A 26,373-nucleotide genomic window follows, 5' to 3' on the forward strand; every position below is an offset into this window, starting at 1 on the left:
ATTTAAAAGGTTTTAAACGGATTTTTGAAAACCTCAAATCGTGTGAAGTTATTTCAAAAGACTTTAATGACACGTTTACCTGAAATGAATAGAGAATGGGCATAAGTCCCACATCAATGTTAGGAATCGATTCCTAAATATCCACAGATCGTATGTAATTCATGAATTTCTCACAAACGTGCCATAAAATTTGGTTCAGTCATGCTATCGAGCTAAATTTCTTTGACACAAAATAAAATAGGTGCAATTACGACATTACCCCTTTAAAAATTGATACAGATAGATCTGGTGAGGGAGATTTTGGTCAATGAAGAAAGTGAGATTCTAGAAATGGCTAATCGGACCAAGTTAATCTATTTGAGTCGATAAACAACATAGAGCTTCTATTCTTCTCCCTAATTCCTACGAGTCTCTGTGTTCGATTTCCGACAAAGAAAAACCCTAAATCCATATATATATATATATCCACTCTGTCCTCCCATCGAAGCTTGTTTTGGGCAGGTGAGTGCTTCGAAATCTCTGCCTCTATAACGTGCCGTTAATCTTATGCCTCAATTTTTTAGGGTTTTCGGTTTCAATTTGTTTGTTGCTTGATTTCTAACTAGTTGTGGGGTGCGGGGAATTAGCATCGGCATTGAAATTGTTTTCGTTTTCGGGTTTAATTTTTGGGATTTCGGTTCTGATAATGGTGCTCCCTTGATTCACCCATGTGTTGTTCATGCTTTTTTGCTGTTTTGGTATGAGAATTCAGTGTATTTTGTGCAAGGGATGGACCTTGTTTCCAAGTTTTCGTTTTCGGTTGAATAGTCAAGTTCTTTGTTCTAAGCAACAGGTTTTGGTGTGGTAATTTAGGCTTAAAGAACCTGGGTATCATGTATATTGTTATGTGAGGTCAGTTACATGGAAAGGATCCGTGGAGGCGGTGACATTTTTAACATCATCATATAATTTCATGGAGATAGAATGTTGATGTGGCTTGGATGTCGTGATCCTAAAGGGTTTGTAGAAGTAGCTCATGGATTGGAGTTTTTTGGATAATGCGTCTTTGATGTTTTATGTTACTTTACCCAAATTATGTAACACTGGTTGCTAGTTGCTTGCAGTGATTTTTTGAGTACGGATATCCATATTCGTTGATATGAGTTAATTGTATATGACTTGTAACTAGACGTTGGTAATTGCAGGATGGCATTGCAAGAAAGCTTAGATAGATTCAAGAAGCAGCAAGAGAAGTGCCAGTCGACCTTGACGAGCATTGCCTCTAAAAAGGCTGCAGCAAACCCCAGAGCTGTTCCCGTGGCAGCTGCTAGGGCTCCTGCTCCACCTATCAAATTTTCAAATGATACAGAGAGACTCCAACACATTAATAGCATAAGGAAAGGTCCAGTTGGAGCTCAGATCAAGCGTGTTATAGACCTGCTTCTAGAGGTTCATATTAAACCCAAATATCCTCTTCTTTTCTTGATGCAAATGATTAGTACGTTATTTTATTGACAACTCGCCTGTGCTTTTTCTGTTAATAACTTGCTGTGTCCTATAGTATGCCCCACCTGTAGGGGTAAGTCTCAGCTTTGCCATCCTCCCCCACTACACACTTAGGCTTAGCAAAAGAAAAAACTTGTAAATTTGTGGTCTGTAGCAGAAATTTATGGTATTCTGTCAGAGGTATATAAGCAAGGAAAGATATAGCATGTAGATAAGTGTCTACGATACATACGTTTCTACATATATGTGTAGTAAACAGATGCAAGTTGCCTCCATATTGATGCAATGGTGCTTGAACTCCTAGTTGGGAGATCTATTATCCCATCTCTTTATTGGAAAAAGAATCAAGATCCCTCTATGGTATACGAATTTATATATCTGAGGCTGTGGCTTAAGGAAGGTGTTATGTTGATTTCATATGGTATGGATGCCAATAATAGAGTATTTGTCTGGTTGGGGCGGATATATATATATATATATATATATAAACTTTTTCATTAATGATGTTAGGAGGGAAGCAGTTTCCCTGTAGAATATTATGTAATAAAGCAAGACGGGTTCAGTTGGAGTACTAAAAATTCTTGAAATGTGCTAGAATTGAAAGCTAACCACCATACTATTTTTGACTTTCCTGCTTAGACCTTTTATACTCCCTCCATTCTCCTGATGTTTTTTCCTTTGTCTGATCTTTCTTGCTTTGAGCTTTTTCCAGCAAGTAATATGCTAAGTTTGCTAGGACCAGTTGAGAAGGATCACCATCTGATGACTATGAGTCGTTATGTTTACATATTTTTGTAGACAAGGCAGGCCTTTACTCCAGAGCTAATTAATGAAGCATGTTATGTTGATGTGAATGCCAACAAAGCTGTCTTTGACAGTCTGAGGAATAACCCAAAAGTTCACTATGATGGGAAGCGCTTTTCTTATAAGGTAAATTTGAACTGTATCTACCTGCATGTCAAAGCTAGCACGTGTAAGTTTTTGAATTTTTGATTTAAGGATTACATTGACTTGTATTTTGTATGTGCAGTCCAAGCATGCCCTGAAGGACAAAAATCAACTCCGGTCCTTAATACGGAAATTTTCAGAGGGCATACCTGTCATTGATCTGAAGGATTCATACCCAACTGTGATGGAGGATTTGCAGGTATATGTTATTTGTATAATTTTTCTTCTGTCATGAGAATGAAGTTCATCAAATAGAGCTTATAAATCATTCAATATTAGGGATTTTAGTGATTTGCACCAGAAAATACTAGGTGCCTGTGTGTGTGTGTGTGTGTGGATGTGGGTGTAAATAGATAAGTGTAAAAAGTGTTCTCAAGTTTGGTTTTAAGATGGGCGTTTAATCAAGGCTGTCTTATTGTGTTTATTCCTCAATTGAAGTTTCAGTTTGTTTATGAAGGAAAATGTCACATACCTTCTTTTTTCATCCAAACTTTTATGGTTGAAGTTTCAAACAATCTACTGTCTGTGGTGGTGTGAATTATACATATTCTTTTTGATTACTTTTCTTACAAAAAAAGATTGAAATGTAACTTTTTCTAGGCTTTGAAAGCTGCGGGTGACATATGGCTACTTTCGAACTTCGATTCACAAGAGGACATTGCTTATCCAAATGACCCCAGGTTGCCTTCTACTAAGGTGGATGATGAGCTTAAACTTTTCTTCAGGGGGATTGAACTGCCTCGTGATATGCTGGACATAGAGAGGGATCTTCAGAAGAATGGTATGAAGCCGGCCACAGACACTGCAAAGAGGAGGGCCGTGGCCCAGAGTCAAGGCATTCAAGCCAAATCCAAGCCCAAGAAGAAGAAGAATGAGATCAGCAAGAGGACCAAGTTGACCAATGCCCATCTTCCAGAGCTTTTCAAGGATTTGAAAGGCTAGCTGAAGCCATTACTGCAATGGCAATACACTGATGGTTCTGTGCAGAGATACAAATATCCAACTTGTTGTCGCAAGAATTACATTAATAGGAATGGTAAATTTTGGATCATAGCATTTACAATCTCCACTGGATTTCATATTATGTATGCCTCATTCATGCAAAACCAATGGATTGTGGAATTTGATCTGTGACTGTAATGCACTCGTATGTATTTGACATTTGACATTCTCAAAAGATAAAATAAAGACATGACAAAAGGTGGTGGTGTTTATGTTGAAATTGGTGTTTGGTATTTCGTATATAGCAGAAATGATGGTTCATCGAGGAAAATCAAGAAGTAGCAGTGTCAGCTGAGAAGTTTAAGCGTGATTGGAAGTTTAGTGTTTTCGGAATTTCTGATCAAATAGACTATTTGAGCTACTATAGTCTATTTGATCAGAAACAACACTTTCCGGTGGTTTGGGAATCCATTATCACACACTCTACTATAAAAAGTAAAGTGGCATTGAGGGGTAATTTGGTCATTCCAAATAAGTTAAGCGCCAAATTTAACCCACAAATTTAAAAGTTGGTTATTTTCCTTGTCCACCCATTTTATACTGGAGGAGATTGTCCCCCAGTTTTGATATAAATCACGACACCGAGAGATTAGACACAACAACCAAAAGAGGTTTACAGAAGCACCATCATGCTCATTCAAGCTCATTGCTCCACACTCACTCCTGTTTCTCTCACAAACACTACCCGCCAATTCCCTATCATCTCCCGCCCTGCCCCTTTTAATGGTACTATACATTTCAAATGTTCAATCTTTGCCCTTTTGGGTTTCCATTTTTACTGTGGATGTTTTGCTTCTTTTTTTGTCTGAATATTTTGGATTCAGTGGATCGATCGAATGGAGCTGCGAGTTCGTGGTTGGGGAGGAAAAAGAAGAATCGGGGAGTGATAGTTTCGGCTTCTGAGGAGCAGAGCTCGAGCCCCAATTTGCAGAAGAGAAGGTTCATAATTGTTTCTTCTATTCTACTCCAATACCCATTTCTTTTAGTTCAATTTTTCACTTTGATTTTTTTTTTTTTTTTTTTTTTAGAGTTTAGGACCATAGGTTTTTGACCAAATTATGTTCAGGACCTGCATAGTATGACAATGCCCAGGAACCTCTGGAATGTGTTGAAAATAGCACCTGAGCACATTTTTCGTTTAAGCTGGTTTACCAAGGATAAGTTCTACAATGTGTTTAGCACTGTGATTCCCTCGAGCATTATTCTTTGTGTTTAGTTGTGTAAGCCCAATGCATATGGTTCCCTAATAATGTTACTCTAATTTCTGTTATACATAGAAAGATCATCGAACACATATGTCTGCTCAAATCAAAGGAGGATTTATCTGATGAGGAAGAGAAGGATATGCTGGATTATCTGTATACAACCCAGTATCAAATGAGAGGCATTGTTGCAATATCATTAGGTGAGCTTTACATGTCTGAGTCTTGCTCAAAGCTCTCACGAACATTTAATGAAACCATGATTCGAGAACACCACTTTTGTTTTTCAAAAATTGTAAGATTCAAACACTTCTTTTGGTTAGTTTTTCTGTTGTCTGATTTGAATTGAGCATGGGCTTGTATACAGAACCTACTGACAAACTTTCCAAATGCTCATGCTTGGCCGTTTACTTGTATATCTTGATTAACTTTCTTTGATTCATATGCTCAAACACTTCTGTAGGACGTATCGGTAATCAAAATCCCAACAAGTATAGCTACGCTTTCTACCTGCGTTTCCAGAGAAAAGAAGACCTTGTAAAGTTTTACCAGCATCCTTTCTACTTGGGAGTTCTCAAGGATCATGTATCGCCTTACTGCCATGTATGCCCTGACATGTAAACACCCGACACTCTTGTCTTCCATTTATTTACTTTTCTGCTGAACCAACTTTGTTTTGAGTAAATAAATAATTTTTCAACTTAAAAGAACTGACATTTGTACAAAACAGGAATTGCTAAATGTAGATTATGAATCTGAAGTAGAAGATGATATCCTTCCTATATTTCGAAAAGGAGAGGTTTGAAGCAACATCCTTTCTGATTTGAAATATCTTTCTGGTTCTAAATATTTCCATATGGTTTCTGTTTCTGGTTTCTGGAATCCCAAAGTAATTTCTAAAGGAATCCTGATTATTTTTGCAATCAGGAATTCAACTTTGGTGTGGAGTTTGTGCTTCTGATTTCCTTTGTCGATAATGCATCTGATCATGTGGAAGATGCATTGGTTTCTTTGGAAGGGCTGCTGATGGGATTCCAATCCTTGATTGTCCAATCTACTCAAGGTTTGTTTGAACTAACAGCCATCATGCTACTGACAGTTCAGTAGTACATTTCTCTTTGGAAACTAAATAGCAGGTCAACCTGATCAGTAAAACAAGGAATTTATGTTTTCTCTTATTCTATCTTGTTTTGCTTTGGCATCTGTTTATGCAATAACTATTCCGATGATATAGTAGGAAGATCTATTTGTGCTATGAAATAACTAGTATTTGATTGTCAGGTGTGAATTTTAACCCCAGCAGCAAGGAGTATACACATGGAGTAGTGATTAGATTTCGGTCGTGTGAGCTCTCGTTTTCATTTTGTAAATTCAGTTAAATGCTGCCTTCATTTTGTTGACTGTCATCCTTTGGTATATCTTGCAGTTGACGCTTTTGAGATATTTTTCGGAAGCTCAGAATACAAAGACGTAAGAAGCCAATATGTTGTTCTGCTTATTTATGTAAATTCTATTTGCTTATCCACCCACCAACTTCACTGTGGCCTTGCTTTTGAGACCTTGCACTTTAATCAATATTGATATGTTAGATTCTCATCTAGAACGTAGAGATTCCATGATAATATTAGTGTTTCTAATGTTTGAGCTATATGTTCTTAGCTTTTTTCAGCATTTTTCTTATACCATCTTATAGTTCTGAGTCCAGTGAACTTGTGGTTCCCAACTAATTTTATGGTTAAGACACATTTTAATATAGCTCTAGAGATTTTTTTCTTTTTCAGTAAAACAACATTCCTTTTCACTTTTTGAAATTCAATCACATTACAGTTATGGAAGTCAAAGTTCGAGAAAATCACTCAGAAAACACTTTCTGTCCATATTCTAATTCAACCAGTGGGTAGTGAGATCATGTAGCGAGGATCCCATGAGGTTTGTTTACTATATTTTTCTAAGCCAACCCATATTTGAACAGATCGCTTAATCTTATATTGTACATAAATTCAATGCAGGGTTTCAACAGGCATTCTTTCTCACTTTCTTCTGCTATTGACAAGCATGTGCAGGCCAGTTAATCTCCTTTTATTGAGTGCATTGATTTAAATAATCTGTATTTAGTACTTTTTTACAAACTCTGTCTTGTCTAAATGGAAAGATGTCGAATCCGTTTCTTCAAGGCTCTACTAGGAAATTCAAGCAATATAATTAGTCCAATTCTTAGTGATTATAAGAGAAAACTGACTACTATCTGAAGATGTGAAAGTTCTGTGTGATAATTCTTATCTGTCTTCAGGGTAGGTCTGACTCAAAAACTTCCACAGTTCTTTCTCCCTAATTGAATAAAAAACCTTATTTTCTGGAAAAATATCAGTCGCATGTTGAACAATTTCTACCTTCTCATTTGTCCTTCCTCACATGGAAGTTACATCATAGAAACCTTCCAAATGTATTGTTTGACCTCATTGGCAAAAACTTAAAAACAAACATAAATGTTCAAACAGACTATGAATATTTTATATGTCAGCTACTTAACACTATTTAATACTCCACAAGAACCAAAAATTTCTGCCCCTACCATTCAGGCCAAAATCAATTAGATGCGTATGCATATTGACTTGTTATGTAAACACTGCAGCCTGCAGCTCCTTTAGAGAAGTCACATACTTCTTGTTAGTGATGTTACTCCAATTATCATCTTTTTGTACCTTGAACCTTTCCAGCAAAAGCTTTCTCTGTAGGTTATGAAACTTTTTCTGATTTTGAACTCTTTGATATGTCTAAGATATAATAGGTAGGAGTTCCCATCTAGAGAGGATGTCCTTTTCTTCAAAAAGAAAGTGAGAACCTCCATATTCTACCAAATGACCATATAACAGAATAATCGGAACCGTTCATTGTTTAGATTTCTTTTCAAGAATTATCCTTGTAGAAAATCAGCCCAAACAGAGATTGTTCAGGTTAATACATTACGTATATATTCACAGCACCTAAGATGGTATACAATATGTAATAATAGCAGCCCTATACAAAATTTCTGGAAATCAACATGATTGAACTTTAAGACCAAAAAAAAATTTAAAAAAAAAACATAATTGAACTTCAAGCAGCTTTTGTAGATTCTACCATTCAATCAAGTACTGGTACAGACTTGCACTTTCTTCATAAACTCACCTTTCCTGACTGTATCTATTATACTATTACACATCTTTTTAGTAAAGAACAAAAAATAAAAGAGGAAAATGATTTACAAACTGCAAAATTTTGTATGACTAAATACACATAATAGCAAGAAGCTAATGATCAGTTGTGAAGTGGGTTTGGTCCTGCTGGAACTACTCGTAGAGAAGCATTACTAACCACCGGGTCAACCCCATCTCTGTTGGCTCCCTCTGGAGCTTTTGCAGAGAAATGCCATGAAACCTGGGAATTGGATTCAGTTTTCTCTGTTTGCTTCTCTCCTTCACTTATCTTTATGTGGAGCTGACGAGAATTTGATTGCTGACTGATCATGAGCATGATCATGAACATCACAAATGGAAGTCTGAGATTCTGAAATCCCATGAGATGATCAAACTCAGGAATTCTTACAGAGAAAAGAAGGAGCAAAAGTTAAAAACTGAGTTTGTTTTCAATTCTGAAATGCAAGCAGGTTTGGAGTCTTTTTAATATTGGGAATCAGGAAACTTGTGGCAAATAGAGCCAAAACTCACAATTAACTCTACTCAAATGACATAAATGCCCAATTTTCGCCACAAATTTTCCGAAAGTATCTTTTGACTACCCAAATTGCCTAACCTTAGGAAAACCATCTTGCACTTACTAAGTTACTATCAAAGGGGCCTTTGTGCATATTACTGGTCATTTCGCCTACGGTTAAGGACTAAGTCAATTTTTAATGCAAGGTCATTATTCAGGAACAATCTCTTTGGATACTTCAGAAAGCTTTGAGAATTGGACAATGTGATCCAGGTCTTTGTATTAGTTCTGTAATTTCTTATACATTTGAGGCTTTTAATATATGAGCAGTTAACGGCTAATATGGTCCTTTAGATGAATTATTTTTTTTTGGATGACCCCTTTAGATGAATTATTAGTACCCAATGGAGTGCTAATTTGAAAAACGGCTTCTGAGGAGCTGCCGGAGTTGACTTTGGATTGGTTTGTTTAATTCTCTCTAATGCTCATTTAATTAGCTTGATAATTTTACTGGTGCTATAATTATTGGATGAGACTTGGGGTACTTGGTGCAAGATGCCACAGCCAAGTGGCACCCACTTTTGGCATGCATCCCATCACATGTTCTTGTTCCAAGCCATTGATATTATTCTAATTGAATGTTAAGGGCTAGCCATCAGATGATTGATTAAGTATATCTTCATGCAGGGTTATCAATAACATGAGGTTGTAGCATGTAGATACAAACACATAAAACCCAAATGTGGGCACCAATTAATGGATACCTCATCATTCCTTCAATCTTCGAATCATGAGTAATAGGACCTAAACGCTATTACGGGGTCTCATGTCCATTAACGGTTGATTGTTGTTCAAGCAGAGATGCTCAAGAGAAACAAATTTCATGAGATATTTGCATAAGTAGGCAAACGCCATCAAGTTTTGTAAGGTAGAGAGAGATTGTTATGGTCAGATCAGGAGGTTTTGATGTTTTCTTTCTGTGGCGTGTAGTCTGAGATGAATTTCACCCATTCAATTCTTAGAAACGTCATCAGCCCTGGGCTGAGTCATAGGATATCAATGTTCTGTTGTCACTTTTGAAGAAATATGAGTAGTGGCCGGTGATTTTACCAATGTCTATTTGCCTGGCTGATAACGGTGTTGCATGGAGAAGAGTTCACCCATTAAGAAACTTAGTATATTCATATCTTCTTTTCATTTTCGTAAAATTATAGGGTATAATGCGTTCGATAAATCGTCTCAAATAGACTAAGTAATAATTTAGACAAGCCTATCAATCTAGTATAGATGCTTATGAATTTTACCCTTTAGGCGAAAATTCTTGAATCTTCCATTGTGGGACCGCTTTCCTCTTAGATAAACACATACTAGGATTTTTCAAGTATAACATACGTACCATTGACGTTTCTACTAAATTCCTTGATCTAAACTACAATATCTTGGATGCTGAGAATCCAAATTTCAAAACCCACGTCATATTAAAAGAAGATTTTCAAACAGGGAATCTTAAACAAAATCTGGCCGGTGATGGCGAAGTAGAGCTTTGGCTATCAGATTTTAGATTAATTTCAAAACATTCTATTTTTTCTGTGAAAAATGGATATGAAAGTCTTGTTCATCGATCATTTGATTGGATGCAGGTTTAGAGTACAAAGACTAGGCATATTTCATTTCATTTGTCAACCATATCTATCTGATAAACTACACCACAGATTTTTTTTTTTTTTAAACGCTACACCACAGATTTAGAATAGCATAGTTTTATAGACAGCATGACAGGTTAGTTGAAACTTGAAATATTCTTTAATGACCTGTTTTGGGTCCTAATAATGGGGCCTAATTTCGATTACAGATTGAAAATTATGGACCAAATACTTGATTTGATTAAGATAGGGTCTAAAAATCCCTAATTTTGTTAAAATTTGGTGCTTCATGCAACTAAAAGTACATAAAAAATTAAGGGTCAAAATCATCATTTTTGTTCTGACTGCAACAAGTACTGCTTTTAGCATAGTTGCTGTTTCTGTATTCTTCATGGATTAAGTCATGGCCACGTGTTTTGGTTAATATATAGGAATATTCTAAGTAACACAGTAATTTGTTGGGGGAAAATGGGGATTTATCCGACGTCAATGCAGTTTTGATCTTGAACTTATATGGAAGAATTCAGGATGTTCATATCAAGAACATTAGAAAATCAAATGATGCCCTGAATAATCTATTGCGGACTCCAAATTCAGAAAATACATATTACTTGTTGCGGAAGTTAAATAGTCATCTTATGATTGCCTTCGGAGAAATGTTTTACTCAAGTTAATGTATAAGAATTTATAACTACCCCTAGTTTATGAATATCTTAGACTATAATTGATCATTCTGGGTTCCTCAAAGAAATTAGATACTAAGCATATAGAAGTGACAGTAAAAGCATTCTAGCTAGAGCAGAAAAAGGATCATAAACTGAGTAGATCGAGAAGATCGAGAATCTGATAGGGAAACAAAGCTGCATGCTTAAAAAGCTGTAACAACTACTAACAACAAACAAAGGCTTCATAGAAGTTCTCAAGTATGAAAAACCAAGTAGAATGAACAGGAAATTGTGCATGAAAGAAACCAAATTAATATAAATCATTCCACAGGTACAGCTCAGAAATTTCTTATTCTAACAATGTTCAGTTCACCATACAAGAATGGTTCCCCAGCAGATGGTTCCTTCTCCCATATCAAAGTGCTGCAAGTGTACTCACTATGTCCTTTCGCCAAATTCCAATGTCGGACCACCCCAAGCTCCCTTCAGTAACAAACATGAGCTGGCAGATATGACAGTACGTAGTCTGAATTACAAAAATATAACTTCTTCGTCCCTGAGGCCCATTCAGTGATAGAGTTGTCAAGGCCTCAAGGGCACACGCTACATAAGCATAGCCTGGTGCTGGAAGACCATCATCCACAAGAAGGAAGTGACACAAGTTCAACACTTCCAAATTTTTCATGTTGTTCAGTATGTAAACCAAGGCTTCCTTCTCAACCAAGCTGCCCTGAAGACTTAAAACCCTTAAGTTCAGGATATAGGCAGCAATGGTCTTGCCAAAGTCCACCACAAAAGGACACATAAGTTTGAGTTCAGAGAAATTCTTGCAATGAGCACCGATCAACTTCACCATTTCAAACTCAAAGAAACAAAGTGGCATAGTCATTGACTCTAGTTGTGCCCAATTCTTTGTAGAGTCTTCAAATCCATCCGGTGTTAAAAGATTCCGTGGTGGGAGAACAAGTCTTTTCAGTTTCGAGGTTCTGCAAGAAAGATTGCATCAAGCCATGCATCAATATATCATTCCAATGGCAGACCAAATCTATGTATTAATGAGTTAATACATTAATGTAGACTGGTCTACCACTGCATGGAGCTATGTATCAATGCGTTAATGCACAATAGAATTTCATTCCAATAAACCACTTTTTTTTTTTGAGAAATAGATAACTTCATTAACTTATTCATGGCCAGAAGACACATACATCACAAACTGTCTCATACCAACAGTTCTAGATGGCACAAGCAGCCAAGCAAATGACAAATAACCCTCACTGCAAACAAATACGCACACTTATTTATGCACTTAGCTCGATGAACACAAATCCACACTACCTAAACCCTTGCTAGAACAACTCTAATTGCCTAGAGACCTTAATTGGTGTACAACTAGCTAGAGAAGTTAAACTTAAATAGCAACAGACTAGAATTCAAATGCTAGGTACGAGGCCAGCCCACACCAAACACATCAAGAGGTCCAGCCCAAACAAGCCCAAGCCGAAAAAGGAGTAGGGGAAATGGGCTGAAACACAAAGCCCAACCCACTACCCCCACCCTCGCTCCAGCACCAGGCCAGCAGGAACCGGAACCCAAACGGGTTTGCCGGAGCCGCCGCTGCCACCGAGTCAGTCTGGTGGCCGCCCTACTCGAACAACCATGGCCTCCATATCACGCACCAACCTGCCGGTATGCCGCCGCTAGAAAACACGACCTAGTCCGAATCAAGAAAGAGCCGCTCGCCTCCTCTGAAAGACCGACAACAGCGTCCCAGTCGCAGCACCGCCGCTGCAGGCCGATCAGAAACTGCCTCTTCTCTGCAAGGTTCTGCGATTCCTCCCCCACAAACCGAGTGTGCGTAAGACCCGAAACTGATCTCGAGATCTACCGCCGCCGCTTCTCTCACTGACCTAGATACTCGACGCCAAAGCGTCCTTCTCACAGGCGGAGGATCCTCGGAACAGCCGCTGTGCTTCCGCACGAAACCTAGGGTTTCGGCCTGGGTACTCCGAGAAAAGGGGAGCGTTTTAGAGATTTAGAAGATAACTCCTTCCAATAAAACTAAGACGCACCTCTCAGAAGCATGGATCAACTGCTTATCTGTTATAGGGATGTAGTAATTGAAAATCAGGCAAGATATCTTTCCACGGCTAAGGTTTAATGCTGTATTCAAGAATCTCGTAACCTTGTTTCTGTGCTCCTCATCACAGAAATTATGTGCTTCTTGAGGAGTAAGAAAGAGTTTCGGAACCAGCACACTCATATTTAGGGTCTCCCACATGCAGGGTTCACGACAAACTGAATGCCATGTGCTACAGACAGCAGAAACACTGCCAACCAAATCCATGACATTTAGAGCCATGAAGATCTTGAGCAGTATGCCTTGTTCCATATCACGAGCCATGAAGATCTTGAGCAGTATGCCTTGTTCCATATCACCCCAGTTTCTGTATTTGGATTTCTTGTTAATCATTGTATTTGAAGAGATTGTACGTGCAACCATCAAGTCAAAACCGGGTGATGAAAGTTATGCATGATCAAAAGCTAGCATTGGAACCTAGCTAACTTTGTTCTTCTCTAATACTCACTGAGAATTTTCTAGTGCACTGTTGTTAGAAATAGAGAATGTTTTTTATATGAAAGCTGGCAGATGAAACATAAAGAGATTGTGGTTGAAAGTTGTTTATCAATATATGAGAAAAATCCAGCTACCGTCCCCAAACTATTCTGCCAAGGCCAATTTGATACCCGAACTCTCAAAAGTATCAATGTGATACCCAAAGACCTAAATTGGCATCAACGTGATACTTCCGTTAAAAAAATCCAACAGTTCCGTCTGTTTGCTGAAGTGGAAAACAAGTCAGAAAAAAAAGAAAGAGAAAAGACCAAAATGACCCTGATGTTAAATCTCATCACCAATTTATTTTTTTTAAATCTTCTTCTGGGTCTGCTTCTTCTTCGAGCTCGGTGGTTGGATGCTGAGAAATTGAAGAGGATGGGTTGGGTTGGCGGCGGCGGTGGAGGGTGATAGGAGAAGCGGAGTTCGGCAGGGATCGAGAGTTGGGGTTGGAGGCGAGGTCGAGGCAGGAGATGAGGGACTTGAGGGAGGGGTCGTGGTCGATAAAGGCAGAAGGCTTTCGATGCCAGAGCGGATTCAGGGAGAGTTTCCTCCTGCGGCGAGAAGAAACAAAATCAAATTGCAGAAGGTTACATATCCAATCCGGAGTAATCTCCCACTGTTTCTATCAACAATCAAGCTCAATCCCCATGAAATAGCTACTGATGGTACTCTGTTTGCTGATAAATTGGTCTTCTGTGGGTTATTTTGTTGAGTTTTCGTCCAAAGTCTGAGAATATGATCTATGCCCACAAGGTGTTTAATGAAATGCCTGAGTGAAACACTTTGTGAAGATGATGTATAAACTTGGGGGGCAGGACTATCAATCTTCAGAGGTCACTAACAGTTGCACAAAACTGACGAAATAGCGTTGGTATTTGGAAATTCAGCGAAGTGATTACAGCACCAAGCTAGTCTAGGTGCCAGTGAGTGGCACAAATCAACATGCCAATCGTGGTGGCATCGAAGGCCCATCAGATTGATGAGAAGAAACTGTGGAATGGTGGAAGACATCTTTTGACAAGTCTTCGCAGCAAGTGCGAGTTGAGTGCAGGACAAGGTTGACACACAGCGAATATGGGCTCGCGAATTGCAAGTCCCAAGAAAACTTCTTAGTTTCTCTTCACACTAATCTTCTGCATTATACTGCGTTTCGCACTCATGGCTGAAGCATTGTCAGAAAATCATTTATCTGAGCCAGCAAGTGGCTTTAGTGGAGAGGCTCAGAGCTAACTGGTCCGGTGACTTTTGCCTATGCAAGTGTATAGCCTACTGGGTGGCTTTAGCATTATAAGAAGTACATGATCAAGCCATCATTCTACTGCAAGTTTCCTGATCAACGATAGGATGTAGTAGCAGTGGAAGTCTTTGTATCCAAGAGACATGTGCAGTAGGTGTGTGAAAAGAACAAGCTTGGGATATGATCACCAGAACATCGAGGTGAGAAGCCGAAGAGATGGATCAAGTGGGCATCAAGCTAACTGTGTTGCAGGGGAGAAAAGCATAATTAATTCAAGTTACAGGATCATTCTTTATTCACTACACCAAAAACTGCATCACACAACACTAATCACACAACGTAACAGAAATCATCCGTTGTGTGTTTAAGTAAACTCGATTGTACAACGGTATTAGTGATGTTCTGTTGTGTGAATGTCAATAAAGTGATAACTTTTTTATCAGAACTACATTACACAACGAAATTAAGTATTGTCCGTCGTCTGAGTCTTAAAAAATTTAGCGGCAGATTTCCCTCCACTTTGGAGTCTTGGTTGCCTCTTGAAACATTGAAATTTGGGGTACTAAGTACAACGGATTTCACTATTTCTGTTGTATGATTGAAAAACTGAGCACCAAAGTTTGAGGAAGCTTGCTTGAATGTCTTCCCTAAGATAGGCCTAGCTAGTGCAAGCTGTGGAAATTATACAACAGAATTAAGATTTTCTGTTGTGTGAACTTGGAACTGGGCGGCAACATTTTGAGCTAAAATGCTGTAGGCGCCATGTTTCCCTCCATGATTTCACATTTTGATTTTTAGTGCGACTCTCAGACGACAGTTGGGTGAGATTTCTGTTGTGTGAGTAACTTTGACAATTTTTTTCTAGGTTTAATTGCCATGCCACATGTGGTGCAAAGAAAACAAAGAGAGAAGGAAAACAAAACCTAGCACGACATACAAAGACTCTCAACCCTCTCTCTCGAAATAGCCTCCCCGAAGCTCTCTCGTGAAACCTCGATCTCTCTTGTGAATCTCTCAGTCCTCCGCGAAAGCTCTCTGTCTCGTGAAACCTCTCTCGGCCCTCTCTCCCCAGTTTCCAATTCCACACTTAATTTCAACCCTCTAAATCCCTCTCCTTCGCTCCTCTCTTTCCTCCACCACTCGTCTCTTCTTCATCTTCCGATTCTCTCGCTTTTCTTCTTCTGCTCTCAGAACCCATCACCACAGTCCAATTCTCCGACCATCCGGCCACCCCCTCTGCCGCAACAGCCGATCACTACTCCCTGCCGCTTCCACCCACTTCGCCAAGCGCTTCTCCTCCCTCTCCCCGCACGTTGTCGCCACTCCGTTAACCCCATCGTCGTCAAGTACTCTTCTCTCTCCATCTCAAAACCCTAGATTTTCCCCTTTTTCCTAATGCTTCGCTGTTTTGATTGAGTGGGTTTTCGTAGGCGTAGTGTTCTCTGCTATGGAATTGGGGGTTGAGTCTAGCCATCTGTGACTCGACTTGTTCTCCAGCTCATTCCGAAGGATCTCGAGCCTCTCGTTATCGCCTTCGAAGACCTCGACATGCAGAAACAGATTCATTCCGCAACAACATTTTTGGGTTTTGGCATAGTCACCATCGAAGACCTCGACTCGTTCTCCAGCTCGTTCCGGGGCTGTTGAAGGCTTTCTCTTTGTCGTTAAGAAGTAATAGTTTTGATTTCTTTGTTCTTGTTTTGGCAGTAACCCTCTATTACATTCTAAGGTGGAAGTGATTGATGTTCTGGATTATGTATTGATTATTGCCTAAATTGGATGCATACACCATAGAGATCTTTAAGGGGTAAGCTGGACCGGACGCCTACTTGGGCCGTCGCCGGAGTCTGTGCTGTTATCATCATCATCTCTTTGATTTTGGAGAAGGTCCTGCACAAAGTTGGAACGGTACTAATCTCTCTCTCTGTAACTACAAATCGGTTTCTTGAATACCCTTTTACTCATTCGTTCTGCGGTTTCTTAGTTTCTACTTCAAATCGGTTTCTTTTAATACCCTTTTGCTCATTAGTGTTGCGTTTCTTAGTTTTTAGTGTAAGTGATTAATGACTTCTTGAGTTGTTTGGATGAAAAGAAAGTGCCTCAGTGCTGGGATTCTAGATGAAATGATAACCGAGCAAATATCAATGTTGAATTTTCTTCATTTTACACAGTTCTTTCTTTTCATCCCTGTTTCTTGTTCGTTGTCATCCCTGTCTCTTGTTATGAGATTGATGATTTCAAATCCATTCATTTCTTGATATGAGGAAATTGGTGTGCTGTAAATGTAATGAACATTGTCTTAATATGGGCAATGTCACTTTATGAGGGTTCTTTTCATTAAAAGAAACAATTTCAATGCAGTGGCTTTCAGAGAGGCACAAGAGAGGTCTGTTTGAAGCTCTGGAGAAGGTTAAAGCGGGTAAGATGCACTTCACATTTACTCATAATCATGTTCATCACAAAGGATGCTTTAAAGTGATTCAAAGCTTAAACCAACTTTTCTCACTATTTTGGAATTGAATCTTTGTCTGAAATAGCAAACTATGGATACACATTTGACTTGTGATGAAATTGTTGCAGAGCTCATGATTCTGGGTTTTATTTCACTAATCCTGACCTTCGGTCAAAGTTACATTGCCAAAATCTGTATTCCGCTTAAGGTTGCAAACACTATGCTGCCATGTAGTCAATCTTCAACTGCTTCGGAAGATGAAGAATCAACAAGTCGCAGAAGACTCTTATCGACTGACCGCCGATTTTTAGCTGCTGCAACTACTACTTCATGCAATAGTGTAAGTGTGCCCTATTCTTCACCACTAAACTTGACCATTTGATTGACAGTAGAGAGCATCATTCTGTTGATTATGCAAATGAGATGTCCAAGCATGTATCTTCTTTCTTTAGCAATTGAATTTGTGAGTCACATATGGATAGAACAATTCATTTTATCTGAACCCAAGGGTGGGTCCAGTGGCTTGTTCTTTGCTCTCACAAACTGAGGTCCTGAGTCTGCTACATTAGGCTCAGTTGGACTGCCTGTACTTCAGAGATCAAAGTTTCTTTTCCTGCCTTCAGTCCTTTTTTTTTTTAGTTAATTAATTAATTTTTTATATGTTTTATCAAGCATGCTACTATATCCCATATAAGTTGAAGATTTTCCAAATTACAACTAACAACAACAACTATGCTCTTATCGGATGTTAACTTATCTGATTCTTGTTACCAGGGTTTTGAGCCACTGATCTCTATTAATGGATTGCACCAATTGCACATCCTCATATTCTTCTTGGCTATCTTTCACGTAGCATACAGTGCTATCACAATGCTTCTTGGGAGGCTAAAGGTATGAAAAGTCTACTTTTGCATGTTTTTCTGTGTGTCTTCTTAGTAATCAAAGGTCCATATGCATAGATAAGTAAAGTCTCTATCATTGATTATATGGAAATATGAGTTTATGATGCGAACTTGATGAACTGGTTGGGTCCTCGATCCATGTTAAACAATATTTAGGGATCCTTACCATCCAAAAAATTAATAAACTTTGCATCTAATATATCTTCAATAATTGCTGAATGTTTCTTTCCACAGATTCGAGGATGGAAGGCATGGGAGGCTGAGACTTCATCGCATAGCTATGAGTTCTCAAATGGTATATGATCCTTTCATGTACATAAACTATTTTTAGAACTTGAAGCATTCCCCTTCTTATTGACAGAAATTTCTATACTTGTCATCTTGAGGCCTCATTTTGTTTCTTCAAAAGCAGTATATTAGTTTTCATATATACTTGACCTTTTGGTTACTTGTCTCACACCCAGCAAGGAATGCTGTATGCCTTTTTGGTCAAGTTTTAATTGATGTGTGTTTCATTTTGGAGTTTGTGTTATGATTAATGGAATTGAGAGGAAACGATACTGAAGCTATGTTTTAGTTCATTTAGAATTCTGGAGTTTAGTGCTTTTTGTTGCGGATAGTTGATTAGGTGGTCAGCAATTTACCCCAAAGGCAGTTTCTTGACACCTCTTGTGGCTTTCTTTCTTTGTTTTGTTTTGTCTACTGAGCATGGAAAATCTGATTAGTTTCTCAACGTCAGATTTAAGGAGATATAAGACATCATAGATTTGTATAAACTGCTTGTTAAGAGGATCTCATTTCTGTAGCCTTTACTTTTATGTCATCATACAATATACATACTATTAAAATGCAAACTAAGAGTAGAGGTAGAAATCTGTCAAGCACAAATTAGTTATTGCTATTCTAGTACCTAGTACCTCTCTGTCTTATTTGAGATAATTGTTCTGTCCTTACTTTTGTTATACTTACTAATTATTATCGCCGTCTTTGCTATGCGAAGAGGGGAAGGGAGGAGATGGTGAGTACTTAAAGTACTTGACTTATACAATCATAAGTCTACTTATCTATGTTTGTCTTCTTGCAGTAATGGAGAGAGGGTTTCAAATACAAATGCAGTAGAATCTACTGGAAAAGAAAAGAAAAGGAGAGATTTGATCTACAAAAAGCACTTTTGGCTGCTCTTTTCAATGCTCCTGAGAGACCCAAGGAGCCGGAGCTAGAAAGACCCGAGGAGCCGGAGCTACCAAAAAAAAGATCAGTAAGATCAAGCAAGGGTCATTGGGAGATCAAGCATGGACTACTAAGCTATACTTTCCTTCATCATGCAAAACTTAGGAAACTTAAAAGCTTCTTAGTCTATGATATGTATGAATGCTTTAACAATGTTCCTTAAATTCAATATTTGATGAATTGATGTATCACAATGCTTTTGGTACAAATATTGATCATTTGATGGTTTGCATTCAATTTGTCTTCCAATTGATCACTATTATATCCATTCAGAATTTGGGTATCCACACAACGCATTCATAGATATCAGTCATATCATACAATGGATTTTAATAACTAACATCATCTAGTTGTAAGCTCATACAACAGAAAATACTAGAACACAGTTGTCTTACTCTAAATCACACAACAGACAAACTACAAAACCGTTGTATGAAAATCTTAACCCACAGCGGCATAAAAGCAAATTCTGTTGTGTGAACTGCTGCACACAAGTGCTGCGCATGGATGCGTCCGACATCTGTCGAGTTCTGGGACAACGGTGTTAAGGAATATACGTCGACTGACTTTATATCATACAACGGTAAATTCACCGTCGTCTGATTTTTCATCAGACAACATCGAGATAGACGACGGTGAGTCTCCAAATCAGACAACGTTTTTTCGCCGTCGTGTGATGCAGTTTTTGGTGTAGTGATTCTTTGTCAAAGGAGCTGCAGAAGAAATGGTAAAGATGTGGTTTTTGGCTTTATATGCTCAATATGTGGCACACTTGGTGGCTAGTGACTAAAAAGCTCCAATCTAGATCATCATGCTCTATGTTATTAAACAAAATGTTGCGGGGGAAGTAAAGAGAAGCACAGGTTTGACTGACAACTCTTATTGCCAGACTGTGGCATGTGTAGAAGAAAGAAAATCATGAACATATTTATATCTTTCTGCATATGGTTAGCTCAAGAGCATAATCATGAAATTATGTTGTACATGGAAAGAATTTTTTTATTTGTTTGGCCAAATTCTGTGGCCATAAGCTTTTGGATGTTCTTGTTTTTTCTTGGTTCATGCTTGGGGGGCAACAGAGCTGACGAGGTCCAGAGTTTGATGAAGACGATGGGTTGGGTTGGCGGCGGCGGCGGTGGAGGGTGATAGGAGAAGCGGAGTTCGGCAGGGATCGGGAGTTGGGGTTGGCGGCGAGGTCGAGGCAGGAGATAAGGGACTTGAGGGAGGGGTCGCGGTCGATGAAGGCGGGGAGAAGGAGAGGAGAGGATATCGGTGGGGTTAGTGATGGTTTGGGTGGTGGAGAAGGAGAGGAGAGAGAGGTGGTGGAGAGAGAAGAAGAAGAGTCAGGTTGAAGAAGAAGAAGAAGAAAAAGAAATGAATTAAAAAAAAAAAAGAGGGTAAAAAGTCTATTTTGCCCTTTTTTTTTGCCCACGTGCTTGCCACGTCAGCAAACAAACGGAGCCGTTGGATTTTTTTTACGGAAGTATCACGTTGATGCCAATATAGGTCTTTAGGTATCACATTGATACTTTTGAGAATTCGGGTATCAAATTGGCCTTGGCAGCATAGTTTGGGGACGGTACCTGAATTTTTCTCTCAATATATTGATTCGATGACTGATTACATCCTTATATATAAGTAGTATCCCTATTCTTGTCCATTGTCCAACACGTCTACTTAAAATAGGAAACAAATCATCTGCCTTTACAATACCATACACATCAAATCCCTACATTCAAGAGACGTCAATCACCTAGAATCTTCTTCCTCAATAGAATCTGTTCGAAGACAGAAGGCTCATAGAACCACTAAAATCTAATAGGCATTGGACTCGACAAGGTATCCAAAGCTCAAACCTAGGTAACCAGTAATTTAAACTTCCTTGTCTTTTTTTGGAATGTGACCTCTCAAACAACAAGAAGATCGATCACTTCTAACTTCTAAGTAGAGGAAGCAAGATTAACATAAGAAGGGCAGCATGTACACATATACGAAGGGCCAATTCTTAGGTGCGGGTAGCCGCACCACGTGTACGGTGCGGCTGCCCAATCAAATCTCAGAATTTTTTTTCTTTGTTCCGAAATTGTCCCTGATTTTTAAATGTGAAATACCCAAAATACCTGTAATAACCCGAAAATTAGTGTCAACTATAGAGTACTATATTATTAGTTATATTCGAAAAATCTTACTTTGTTATTGAGCTCAAGACTCTCATCTATATTATTTTTGTGATGCATGTCATTTTAGTACTAATTATTGTTATTATTTTTACCTTAAGAAAGCACTAAAGTTCTTTACTTATTAATTGGGTAAATGTGTATCTATATGGATGTGTGTGTACATACATACATATATATATATATATATATATATATATATATATAGCAAGCAGCTGATTTCTTTTCTTTTACTTTCTTATTAATTATTTTTCTTGTTTATACTTTTGGCCTAACTATCCACTTTGGTCTTAATTAAATTAGTGAATTAAGTTTGGTGAGAATTGGTTTCTAGTGCATACTCCTAGCCTATATAAACACATACTCTCTATCATATTTCCTACAAGCTTGAAGATCAATTGCAGAATTGATCAAAAACTCCCTTAGTTGAAGAGAAAAAACTCAAGATTCTCACACAAATCCTTCATCCTATTTCTCTTAAGAAATTCCCTTTTTGTCAAAGAAGTCCAAGCTTGATTTCAAGACCAAAATCTTCACCTCACCTTCTGAGTTCCTTAAGTAAGTACATGATTACATTTCTATATTCTTTTGTCTTTAAGATTTATCAAATTGCATAATCAATGATAAAATGGAAAAGGATCTGCTTTGCTTCAAACCCGTATTTTCGTATATAACAAATTCGGTTTTGTCAAAAATAATTACAGTATTAAATTCCTCATCAAAAGTTCTTCAATTTAGGCTTTTGAATCACTCAAAAAGGTTAAGAAATGAAGAAGTTATGGCTAATCAAAGTTTTCAACTTTTAAACTCGCTGGAAATCTCATACAGCCATCACAACTTCAAAAATTCATATCTCTCTCATTTCTTATCCGATTTCTACAAACTTTATATCAATTTGAAGCTTAAGACCTGTACTTGTGATCTGGAGAGTTTGAGAATTAATGGTAAAATACACAGAACGTAAAGATTTAAACATCAAAGGGCAGTATCAAAAATATCGGTTTCTGTACTGTTATGGTTCTTCACCATTTCTGGACTATGTGACTTCGAACAGGATTACATGACTTATTCCATTAGATTCCTTGTGAAAAACCCTTTGAAATGGTGTACTCATTTGACTAATTCGGACTTGTGATGGACAATATAACACATTTTGAAGTTTGATGACTCTAATCGGAGAATCATGAACATGGTTGATGAACTTCAATGGATTTGGACATAAGAACTGAAATACTAACTATAATATAATTTTGTTAAATTGTGTATACTTATTTAATGCTTGCACTTTATTATTTTACTTTATTTCAGTTATTTACAAGCTTATTAATTGTGTATAGTTACTCATTTAATGTTTGTGCTTTATTATTTTACTTGATTTCAATTATGTATAAGCTTATTTATTTTATTATGTTGCTTGCAAGTGAATTTACTTATTTGTGTTATACAATTATGTTACATATGTTTTCATATGAGATTATTGCTAAATATATGTATCTATATGTGTGCGTACATATACATATATATACGATCTATAAATCATAAAGATTGTATTTTGTGAATTTGATTATGTCTGAGAAGTACAATTGTGAAGCCGAGTGATTTCTACAACCCAGTGCTTAAATGAATTACTGGTAAATGTGTTTTGGTGTTATGAGACGTTAAGCCTGGGCCCTAGTCCCTATAGATAGTGCACTATTATACTCTTAGGAAGGGTGCTTACTTTGAGTATACATGCCTTGGTTGTGTCCTTGGTATGCTGCGGCTTACCCGTACTTTGGGAATAGTACGTCGGTCCCTAGTACGTGGATTTATGATTTGTTACCAGTCAACCTGGTTTTCCCGTGTTTTGGGTATAGTACGTCGGACCCTAACACGTGGATTTGTGATTTGTTACCAGTTAATCTGAAAATTCACTAAAAAGAGAAGTGTACTTATGTTATTTTGATCAAATATCTATCTATGATATATTTTTAATATGTGAAGGTGTTAGTAAAAAGAAAATCAAGCATGTGTTGCTTTAATGTTATTTCACATACTAATGCTACAATATTTGTTGGTTTGATAAGAATATGTGACTATGTGATTTATTACCAAACCATTCACACGAATGAATATATTTGTATATATGTGTGTGTGTATTGTGTGTATATATATATTGTCACGCCCCGAATTTTGAATAATAAATTCAAATCCGAAACATGAATAATTACAATTACAAAATCCAAATCTCGAAACTTCGAGTTCATTATTACAATTCACTCTCACAAGCAATATTGTAAAGCTCAAATGAGCATAACACACCTCACAACGTACAATTGCTGTAAAACTCTAACAATTGCTCTAACCGCACGATCACCGTCCTGGTTCTCCTGTCCTGTAGGATTACCCGCTACACAATTTGAATAGTGTACCGGGAGTTGCAACAACACAAAACCCGGTAAGCTTTTTACAGCCAGTATGAGTAAACAAGAATGAACTGTTGATTTAATAAAATACATTTCCTTTAACTCAAGTATAGAAATGTAGAAACATCACAATTACAATGATCACCACAAAACCACTTCACTTTCTCACTCTCATATATATATAAATATATATATATATATATATAAATATTATACACTTATGAGTCACTCCCCGTTACCCTCATAAGGTCACTCAACATTTGGCAGACAGACTAGAGCTCTAACTGATCGTTTCCACCTACCCGGCGCGAGGGCGTGGTTCACGATTTAATGCTATTAGTTTCCACCTACCCGGTACAAGGGCGTGGTTCACTAATAGATGCCATGGTCACCCCCGTGACCTATTGATCTCCACAGATCAATATATCTCAACAAATCAACAATTTATTGTTTCTCAACAATAAATTTAATAACTCTCACAATATTGTTGCTTTTCAACAATAAACTCAACACAACCATAACAGTACATAATATCTCACAATTTCAACAATACATATTATTTCACATAAATAATATATATATAGATAGACATTCACACAGGAATGCCCATTAATACCAACTATAGTTCACACAATGACGACAAAAAATAAATTAATTAAAAGTACTCGGTTCGTAATATGAACCACGTGAGGTTTACTCACCTCGATAATCCCGCTGCGTCTTCAATTCCGCTCAAAATACGATCCACAATCGTCCACTAACTCAAACCGTCAATCACCTAGTCAGATACGATCTTAACTTAGCAATCATTCATAAACCACACATATACAACAATCCAACGGTCAGATTCTAAATTAATGATGATCCAACGGTCGGATCGAAATTACGCGATGATCTAACGGTCAGATCCTCACGGATTGCCCTTAGGATCATCCTCCAAGATTATCACGAAGATCCAACGGTCTGATCTTCCTGAATCGTCCTTACAAACATCTCCACAAATTTATACTATAATCCGACGGTCAGATTCTCACAAATCGCCCTCCAAATCACTATTTCACATTTATACGAAGATCCAACGGTCGGATCTTCGCCCGTGACCACACAAAGTCATCGGGACAGTCATACGATCAACATATCTAAATTTGAAGTAAAACCGATGGTCAGATCTTCGCAGATCGTAAACTTAAGATAAAACGTAAAAACGTTAAATAGTAACGTAAAAACGTAAATCCACTATTTATCAACTTTTTCTAACATAACCTTGTAATATATCAAAACGCTCGTATGGATGCGTAGAACATAGCCTAGATAATAAAAATTCAAAAAATGGTCGAATGCGCCGCCACAAGGGGCGGTCAGTGGGCGGTCAACGCGGCGGTCAACGACGGTCAACCACCTCTGATGCAAAAGTCATCAACTACAAACTTGTTCCAAATGACGAGCTGATCCACTTTCATAACTAGCATGAAGTCTTAAAACGAAAGGAAGTGGTCGGAAATTACCTAGAACAGTCGAGGTGACTGGAAAATTTCCAGAATCCGGCGAGAAACTGCAGAAAACGGCGAGCTCCAATTCGACGTAAAAACGTCAATTTAAGGCTTCGATTCCTTCTGAAGAGTTGTTAAGAAACTCAAGAAGAACTCACTGGTTCAAGAATCACAGAAAAATATGGTCTGTAGCTCGAGATATACCGATCGAAAGCTTCGGTGGTCGGAAAAATTCCAGAATTTTGCAGAATCCGGCAAGGCTCGATTTCGACGTCAAAACTTCAATTTAAGGCTTCGATTCCTTCTGAAGAGTTGTTAAGAAACTCAATAAGAACTCACTGGTTCAAGAATCACTCAAAACGACGTCCTGTAGCTCAAGATATTTGGATCGATAGTTCCGGTCTCGTTCTTGGCTGGGTTGACTTGTAGTTGCTGCTACGGGATGCGCCGCCATGCAAGGCTGCTTCTGGGGGCTTCAGGAGGTTGAGGGAAGCACGAGGATGCAGTTTGGCAAGGATCGGTGGCCGGAAGCACGAGTTATCGAGCTTGGAACTAAAACGGGCTTAAAACTAACCGGACTTCCGCCGCCGTTTCGGACCGTTCTGCGGCGTAAGGCTGCCTCCTGCAGCTGCGCAAGATCAAGGTGAAGCTGTGGAACGTGGTCTGGGGTCGATCGAAGGCCTGTGGAGCGAGAACAAGCTTGGAGAAGGAATGCTCTGTTTTGGTTGCTAGTTTCGGCAGAGAGAGAGAGGTTTATTTTTTTTTCTTTCTTTTCTGCGTGCTGCCTACCCCTTCCACCAATTCTAATTCAATATACAAAAGAAGCAAAGCAAAGCAATGCAGCCGTCCCTTTGTTGCTCAAAACACGGAACATGCCGCACCATTTCTATTAAAAGAAATCTCCACTTAAAAAAAAGGGGTTATTACATATATACATATTTAAGAATTCGTATGAACTTAAATGGTTCTTAGTACATTTTAACTTGGTTGTTCAGTTTTGATTTCTTATAAGATACATTAATATAAGAATGTAAGTTGTGTACTTACTGGGCTTGTGTTGCTCATGATGCTACACCTTCTTGTTTTCAGGTATTGAGTTTAGGGAAACGGGATGAACCTACTAGATAAAATAATATTTTTCTACTACTATTTCTAGTGAATACCTGTACTGATTCGAATTTTGCTTAACTTTGGTTATGTAAATATATTACCGATATTAGTT

At 38.0% G+C, this 26,373-nt stretch overlaps 3 protein-coding genes across 5 annotated transcripts; all 3 read left to right on the forward strand.

The window, feature by feature from the left end:
* The first annotated feature begins 342 nt into the window (after positions 1-342).
* Positions 343-3,655, forward strand: LOC133746220 (uncharacterized). The gene is made up of 5 exons (XM_062174396.1): positions 343-501; positions 1,185-1,428; positions 2,284-2,415; positions 2,516-2,632; positions 3,034-3,655. The coding sequence occupies exons 2-5, from the start codon at positions 1,186-1,188 to the stop codon at positions 3,373-3,375; spliced, it is 834 nt and encodes a 277-aa protein (XP_062030380.1). The 5' UTR covers positions 343-501; position 1,185; the 3' UTR covers positions 3,376-3,655.
* Positions 3,656-4,002: 347 nt separating this feature from the next.
* Positions 4,003-6,817, forward strand: LOC133707472 (uncharacterized). 3 transcript variants are annotated; one of them, XM_062133045.1, is made up of 11 exons: positions 4,136-4,161; positions 4,260-4,374; positions 4,464-4,618; positions 4,713-4,840; positions 5,101-5,240; positions 5,368-5,436; positions 5,565-5,700; positions 5,919-5,981; positions 6,064-6,107; positions 6,465-6,566; positions 6,647-6,817. In XM_062133045.1, exons 3-10 carry the CDS (start codon positions 4,605-4,607, stop codon positions 6,549-6,551), a joined length of 681 nt encoding a protein of 226 aa, XP_061989029.1. In that variant the 5' UTR covers positions 4,136-4,161; positions 4,260-4,374; positions 4,464-4,604; the 3' UTR covers positions 6,552-6,566; positions 6,647-6,817. The 3 variants fall into 3 exon arrangements, with proteins under 3 accessions (XP_061989027.1, XP_061989028.1, XP_061989029.1); XM_062133043.1 differs by lacking the exon at positions 4,464-4,618 and having other exon boundaries at positions 4,003-4,161; XM_062133044.1 differs by lacking the exons at positions 4,464-4,618; positions 6,647-6,817 and having other exon boundaries at positions 4,003-4,161; positions 5,919-5,976; positions 6,465-6,559.
* A 9,463-nt stretch (positions 6,818-16,280) lies between these two features.
* On the forward strand, positions 16,281-19,066 carry LOC133742102 (MLO-like protein 8). The gene is made up of 6 exons (XM_062169790.1): positions 16,281-16,403; positions 16,857-16,914; positions 17,076-17,287; positions 17,722-17,838; positions 18,084-18,144; positions 18,934-19,066. Exons 3-6 carry the CDS (start codon positions 17,081-17,083, stop codon positions 18,966-18,968), a joined length of 420 nt encoding a protein of 139 aa, XP_062025774.1. The 5' UTR covers positions 16,281-16,403; positions 16,857-16,914; positions 17,076-17,080; the 3' UTR covers positions 18,969-19,066.
* Positions 19,067-26,373: the final 7,307 nt, after the last annotated feature.

Source organism: Rosa rugosa, chromosome 4 (assembly GCF_958449725.1).
Source record: "Rosa rugosa chromosome 4, drRosRugo1.1, whole genome shotgun sequence".
Taxonomy (NCBI): Eukaryota; Viridiplantae; Streptophyta; class Magnoliopsida; order Rosales; family Rosaceae; genus Rosa; species Rosa rugosa.